The sequence below is a fragment of the Microsporum canis genome, genomic scaffold (genome assembly GCF_000151145.1).
Source record: "Microsporum canis CBS 113480 supercont1.6 genomic scaffold, whole genome shotgun sequence".
Taxonomy (NCBI): domain Eukaryota; kingdom Fungi; phylum Ascomycota; class Eurotiomycetes; order Onygenales; family Arthrodermataceae; genus Microsporum; species Microsporum canis.
The window spans coordinates 2,234,921-2,242,633 of record NW_003299164.1 but is presented as its reverse complement, the minus strand read 5'-3'; the positions used below and the strand labels follow the sequence as shown (position 1 = coordinate 2,242,633).

General features: G+C 45.1%; 2 protein-coding genes across 2 annotated transcripts in view; both read right to left on the bottom strand.

The window, feature by feature from the left end:
* Positions 1–878: 878 nt before the first annotated feature.
* Positions 879–1,873, bottom strand: MCYG_06973 (uncharacterized protein; the record flags this gene model as incomplete). The annotated part of the gene is made up of 3 exons (XM_002844963.1): positions 879–1,066; positions 1,119–1,165; positions 1,743–1,873. 3 exons carry the CDS (start codon positions 1,871–1,873, stop codon positions 879–881), a joined length of 366 nt encoding a protein of 121 aa, XP_002845009.1.
* Positions 1,874–7,226: 5,353 nt separating this feature from the next.
* MCYG_06972 (glycine-rich protein) overlaps positions 7,227–7,713 on the bottom strand; it is a gene marked incomplete at both ends in the record, with an annotated part of 1,492 nt that continues 1,005 nt past the window's right edge. The window contains one exon of the mRNA XM_002844962.1: positions 7,227–7,642. Within this exon, the coding sequence (XP_002845008.1) occupies positions 7,227–7,642 (416 nt within the window). The remainder of the gene's footprint in view (positions 7,643–7,713) is intronic.

The following is a 7,713-nucleotide window of genomic DNA, read 5'->3' as shown; positions in this document are numbered from 1 at the left end:
GAGTGAGAGAAAGGTGGAAGAGGGAGGATGAAAAAGAATAAGAAGGTCGAAGGTCGAACGACGCGTTGAACAATAACAAAAAAAAAAAGGGCGGAAGAAGTCCCGGAAGAGGCCGTGGGGTTAAAGCGGCGGTGCGTGGGCAAGTGTTGGTACTTTGCTCTCGGCGGTGAGACCCGTGCCGCCCTAAGTATATCTCTTTCCGTTGGACTCTTCATATAGTTATCGTGAAGGTCTTGTCTCCTACTTAAACTGCTTTTGCACTTATATATACGGAGTCCAGTTGATGATTTCCCCCTTCAAGAGTATAGTAGAGATGATGAAACAGGTCCTGAAGGAGTTATTCTCATCCCCCTCAGGACGGCCGCTCAGCGTAATACTACAAGGAGAGACATGGCAGGCCAGGAGCACAAGGAGCACAAGGAGGTGCTGTCATGTACCATTCGGATTGTCCGATAAGGCGAACAACAACAGTTAGCTCGCCTAGCTGGTTACAGTCGTACCCAAGAGAATGAGAAAAAAAAAAAGGACGGAGAAATTGAAAAAAAAAAGGGAGAGGAAGAGAGAAGTGAAAACAAAGGGAAAAAAGGAGAAAAAGAAAGGAAAAGAGCGCAATGATCCTTGATCCCGGTTTGGATCTGCGAATGGGATTGCTGCCTGCAACCGCCAGAAACAGCTCACACCCTCACGAGTCACCACATGGCCTAATTATGAATTATATGCTGTCAGTACGTGTTGTTCTGGCAGGCCCAGCAGCGCCCATCGAATTTGTGCCCTTCGCTACCTAATTTTGTTGATGTGTTTGGATGCTCCCCTTCGTCCGGGACGTGGCCGGAGATATGTGCTACTCTTCTGAGCATATACTCCGTGTATCTATTGCGCTAATCTCGGAACTTGGGATGGAGAATGACCGGCCTTTCAAGGTTTTGTTTCTGCTTTAAAACCCCCGAAACGTGCATGATGAAGGCATTGACTTGTCGAACCCTGCAGGTGAGGAATGTACGGGCTTTATACATGATCATGTTATAGTTGAGCCCAGGAGGAACTGCATTTCGGATGGCCTGATCATCTATACTAGCTTGCATTATAGTCGAACGTCATCCCCCATCGTTATAACATACTATCGTCTTGCTCGGGCTTTTGACGCCGCCCAACGGCCTGCGCGATGCTATCAATTGTTGGTTTAAAAGATTATCCAATATATATTGACAACCGGATTTAGAAAGCGGCTGTGACGAAACACGTTGACTGAGAGAGTCCGAACGACTGGGGCAGGGGCCGAAATGGCCAGGGGTCCGGATACATTCAGATATTGCTTCCAGTAGACTGATATGTAATGATCAAAAGTAGCTTCGAGGGAAGGATAGTTTTGCATAGATAGTATATATATATAAATATATATTACCGAAAGTCATAGGTGGAGAGACGCGGTTAACGCTCCTGTTTCTTGGTTCGGATAACGCTTCCTTTGCGGAGAACTATATAACTACGGAGTATGTACCATGCATAACAGGGACAGGCCCAAACAAGCATGCAAAAACAGGGTCCAAAAGAAAAGAGACCAAGAGAGCAAGACACAAAAACAAGACAAGGGGGAAAAAGGAATTCCTGAAGGCCCAGAAAAAAATATGACTTAACACCTTTTTTTTTTATTTCTTTTGCTTGGTCATATATTATTATTATTTAGTGCTCACGAATAAAGTGAAGCGTCAGGGTGTTGAAGCAGGTAACTAGCGTGGACATACTTATCCACAAGCGGCAACCCGGAAAAAGCAAAGGGAGGGAAGCAGGCCACGGACCCTTGAAAGAGGTCAGCACACTCCATCCATAGAAGCCTCATCGAAGGGAGATCGAATCGCGCTGCAACTTCGTACATTGTGATGGCCTGGCGAAAGAACTCCGCAGACCAGTTCGATCTAGCAGCGGCATGATGGTTGGAATGGCAATTGCGCAACCAATATTCTGTTAATGCAACCCTTCGACCGGTTAGACGGCACAGATGAAGCAATTGAGTTAACTGGCTTATCAGCAGAGACGGGACGTGGTATCGGCATCTACGTTCCCATCCTCTCATTTCCATTATGTCAATCGGGTCTGATGCAAGAAGCGTTCGTATATCAGGGGGACAGAGAACTTATATATGTATATATCTTTCTTTTACGAAAGAGTCGTTCGTTAGCTCGTTTAATACTCAGAGAAGATTTAACTACGCGCCTCTACACAGAAGTACTGTACATGCTCCTCTTCTCTACAGAGCTCACTGTACCCAGCAAACAACGTTAGGTGCATCCCCACTGATTCCCAACGTTGCGGAAACCATCTTAAGCTTAAACAGACGCTGGTGGGTGGGTGGAGGAAGTGCAAAGGAGGGGGAGGCGCGGGATAAACGGTGCACCTTCGACCATTGCACGAATACACATTTGATGGAGTCTCACAATTGATATAAGAATGGAGATGCGCGATGGATATGGATTATTTTAAGCTATCCCTTGGTTTCGTTCGTGTGGTGGGCTGTGTGGATGCGCAGGCTTAAAAAAAAATAACGTGCGTTCAAGCGAGCGTATATAATGATACGAAAGAGTCCGTGAATATAAAAAATACAACTCGACCTGATGCTTGAAGTCCTAACATCAGAGAGCAAGAGTACAGAGTACCGTGTGAGATATCCCATAAAGCCAAAATAAATTACACAGCAACTATCCTCGCAGGCCAACCTGACCGAAGCTGCAGATTGCTATTTCTGTCCCAACCTGAAACGCAGGGGATACGAAAACGAAGGAGAGTAAATATATCATCTTCAACGAAAATCGATAGTTCAGATCGTGATAACATCCCGAACCCTTCTCAGCCAAAAGACTTGCCCGTTCACCCATACTCCGTTCATCCGTTCTCGTATAGGTTGGATGAAAGATACTCCGGGGTTGTCCTGGCGGAGAACTTGCCAGGGTCCATGTCACTGCTGAGCAGAGACTAAAAAAGAGCGCTAAAATCAAACAACAGGAACTCATCCTTCTTGCCGGCTTGACGCAATCGCGGGCGCCGCCTCATGTTGGCTGGAAGAGACAACTCCGCCCCGTATCAAATCAGATATCAACACTAAAATCAACACAGAAAACGCCAAGACCCGACCTCCTGGAATTACTATTATATAAGCCACACTAGTACTGCTTTTGGACCCTTGCCTCGGCGAACTTTCCCGATTCGTCTCTCTCCACGCACCTTTTTTTTTTTTTTTTCGTCTCTTCTTCACTTTTGTCATGTACGATGATGTGATGAAGACGGCGCAAGTTTGACGGCCGATGTCACCTTGAGCGAAAGAAACCCGAAGTTCTGCCTATCATTTCGTTGTGGTACGATAGCTTATCGTTAGCCATGCTTATCTGTCTTGCTTCGTTCGCCTGTTCACCTCCCGTGGTATGAAGCCGATATCAGATCTGCCGCCAACCAAGGAGAGACATATATAACTACCCAAGGCTATCATATTGTTGACGGAGGTTATACTTGGCCCCTGATCCAGCCAAACATGAAGCGGGAAGTTTCAAGAGCTGACCTAGTGGTTTGCTAGTCTTTCACTTTCCGACCTTTTCGCCTTTTACATGTGGTGGCGGAACATACCTTCCGTGCGCCATCTTTGCTACGAAATGGTTGGGAAAAAAGTAAAGACGAGATCACCCGAATAGTCACTAATACTCCGCACACAGACTTCACGATAGTGAGAAAAGGAAGATGTGCTTCTGAAGGGCGTCACGTTGACGAATTAATTTTTCAGGCTAAAAAGCTTCAAACGATTAATTTGCTCCGCTCAATCTCCGAAAACAAAATATTTTCTTGACGGGGAATATTAAACGCCAACCAACCTAATTCATTCATGCCTGGGTTCACCTTCTTGTTTTTCCTCTACCAGACGATCAAAGCGTAGGGTTCAACCAACCTTGGGTTCGACTTCCTCGTAAAATCTGCCGGCCGAGGCAGAACTGAGAGAGGGATACCTTTTCCCTACAAAGTACCCTTCTCCCGCTGCAGCAAATGAGAGCCTCTGTTCAGGCAAGGTTTACACTTCAGCCGAAACTGCTCAAACCAAAAAATAAAATAAAATGGCTGCCTGTGACGTACATAACTTAAACACTACTTGGTTTGTGCTGCTCGGGCTTGCTCCGGTAGACTTTTGCAAATTCTCCTTCGACATGCATCACACGTGATTGGGAGTCAGGTCATGCTATCCTTCACATTATTGCCACAAAGAAGCCTTCTTACCAGAGATTCATCGAAGGATCAGCAGAGGACGATAAAACGATAAATTCAATGATGGTCTTTTCTCTTATCTTTCAGCGATGGCTTCTCGTGGCTTGGGGTGGGAGAAGAGGGAGCTATAGAGTCGAATCACGTTTCAACCTTGAAAACTAGTGAATTAGGCGATACTCGAGTCAGTCTGCTCCAGCGGATTTCAAAGACAGTTTGGCCGGCGATCAAATTGATCAAGATCTGAAGGGATGATGATGTGGCTTCTTCCCAAAGAAATCTTATTTTATTGTTTTTCTTTTATTTTTTATTATTATTTTTTTCTGGCTTTCTCGGTAAATCTTCCTTCATACTCACAATCTTGACTCCCGTCATTGCCACTATGTCGGTGTAAGGTTGTACGGATTGCATGCTTCACTGTTTTTGTTCGTTCTCGTTTCCTGTTCATTTCCTGATTTATCGAATTTTATTCACCAAGTTATGGCTGTTGAACACTTTGGTCCAAGTTTAACTGCTGCGTACGGTACGTGCTTGCTCGAACCACCTCAAAAAACAATACGAGGAGAGCAAGGAAGCGCATGCACGCTGCGTGTCATAACTCCCTCATCCGTCCTAGCATGACCTTGATTGCTGGAAGCTCGTATCCACAAAGGTATCCTCTTGAGCTTGAGGTTCAGCATGCCGGATCCGCCTTCCGCTGGCCCTACCTGGTACCACGCATGCTGTACAAGCATGGGCATGGGCACTTCGGAGTACGGAATTGCCCTTCATCAACTGTTCTCCCCAGCGTCAGCTTTCGACTCAGCACATACCATGTATGGTGTATCAATGCCTTGGGCGATCCTCAAAGGGAGAAGAGAAAAAATAAATTCACGTAAGGGGTCACTGGACTGCCATATGTTTTTTTTTTTTCTCTTGGCCAGCGAACTCTGTCGCTGCCGTTGCTAGAAGACATGAAGTGCAAGCAGAAGGAACAAAAATTGGAGGTGAAGAAACAGAAAAACAAGCTCCCCTCTGGTTCCACAGGTTTCCACACTGCGGTGTCCACCTCCTGACTGGGAACTCGACAATCCGGCCGCTTTTGATTCCATTACTTTAAATCTTCCTGAACAACTAATTCGATCGACCAACGCTTTTGGGTACTTTTCCACATGACTATCCCTTGTGGGCCGAGGTTCAAGGTACCCAGTTTCTTATTTTTTTTTTTTTTTTTTTTTTTTTTTTTCTGGTCTTCAAGAGGCATGAAAGTTATGGTACTTTGTCCAACGGCAAACTTTCAATTCTAACTTGACATGCCCAGTGGCTCCATATCTTCTAGAATTTTTTTTCTTCCCTTTTCGACCAATTTTTACTCTTTGCTTTTTTGGTTCACGTCTCAGGTTTCTCACCCTCACCCAAAATGGATATGATGACTTTCTCGTTTTAAGGATAATTCTCCCTTGGAACAGGCCTCTAACCGTTGAACCAATTCCTCCAATCACGCAGCGAAATCTCCTTTAAAATTTGCGCTCGTTAACTCCGATTCAACATCAAACGGCGCTGAGCCAACAAGGAATTACCTCCCTTTTGCGGTAAGTTGCGCCATTTACGCAAGCCAAGTATATATTATACTATTATTTTTTTATCTTATGATATTATACATATTTAATTCTTTTGCCTCGCGAAGCGGTGTTCCCGTGACCTATTGGCTTCGCAAGGTTCCATGCCAAAGAAAAGTATGATTCCGTAGATATACCACACGGCACGTTGTCCACGCGAGTTGATGTAACGAATAAAGCTCCGTGTTTAATTATATGGATTGATATATGTCATGCCATGGACGCGTTTGATGAGTTGCAGAGACTTCACACGTGATATATACCACGTGACTTTATTGATGAGTCATCTCCCTCACACAGCATATTGTTATATCCAGTTTGCGGGCCCATCGATCGTCCCGACTGAGTATCTTGGCTGCCCACGCAGCACCGTTATAATATACAAATACGTACAATTAATCTAACCATCCCTATATCTCTGGTACTTTGATGGCACTATGACACCGTAACGCCTTTTCCCTCATGCGGCACGAATCATCAATTTGTTCCTGACTATATCTACATCTACGTTCGATATAGGCTCAGCCTCACATTAACATAACCATGATGATGTTCAATATAGCCATCATGATACTCAGTGCGGTCATAATCATGATGCCCGGTGTGGTTATTAACTAAGAGAGCTCCGCAAAGCAGAGGAGGTTATTATAAACAAAGGTAAGTATAGATCATCAGGAGAACAAGTGCCATTAATATACAGACACGGTAAAGGAGTTTCATACTCATAGTTAGCTACGTTACTTTTAAAAGGCAATCAATGACAGTTTATTTAAGAATAGCGGATATCCATATTGCTATACTATATATACTATGTAAGCTATCCACTGTGTTAGGACGGTATTGGAATAGCGTTGCACCGTGTCAAGTTATACCATGGTTTCGGCACGGGAATACAGGCGTTCCACCCCCATATCCCGCTATCCATGGATGGTTGATCGTAGAAGTGTGAATGTGGAGAAGTTGTTGGCTTGTGTAGATCAAAGATGGTTGCTCTGTAGAATTCGGCCGCAAAGTTGACGATTGAGATGAAAAACACAACAGTAGAAGGGGAGGGGATAATAAAATAAAACCGGTTACAAGGGACTACAGAAGGGACTGTAACGTGGTGACATATGATAGATCGCATAAATTCGTCATCTTAATCGAAATTTTTGGTTCTAAAATACATCATAGACGAGGCCGTGAAGGCCATGGAAGGAGAGAGGATAGGTTGTAGGTGTCGGTTGATCAACTCGCAGGCAAGAATGTACGTGGTCGACCTTCCAAACAGGCGGCCGTCTTGGGCATCTATCATACGTGAAGGATGACCCAAAGAGCTGCTAAGAAATGCCAAATATGATCGATTTTTTTTTTCCAGTGTGTGTGTGTCGTTTTTCAATGTAGAGATATTGATCAAGTAAAGAATGCCGAATACTTCCAAATACTCATCCAGTCTACTGTCACAAAAGACTGATGGACCTCCCTGAGTTGTTCGAAGAGTGACTGTTTTTGGTGAATGAATTTAAGCAATGGTCGTGTCAGCGGCAGCCTCAACCTGTCCTTCTTCAGCTTGACCTTCAAGGACTTCGTCTTCTTTTCCGGGGCTGTCGATGGCGACCTTGACGGCGATCTCACGACCGTTGACATCCTTGCCGTGCATCTCCTGGACGGCCATCTCTTGAGTGCTTCGGATCCGAGGGTGACGAAACCGAAGCCACGGCCCTTGCGGGCCTCACCACGGGCCTGGAGCTTCTTGACCATGAAGTGGGGGATAGGGCGGAGGGCGATCTTGGCAGAGGTAGGCTCGTAGCAGCAAAGAGCTCCTTCAGCTGTAAACGGGTTAGTATTTTGGCGTGTATATATAGTTACGGTGATAGACTTACCCCCTTCCTCAGTAAGA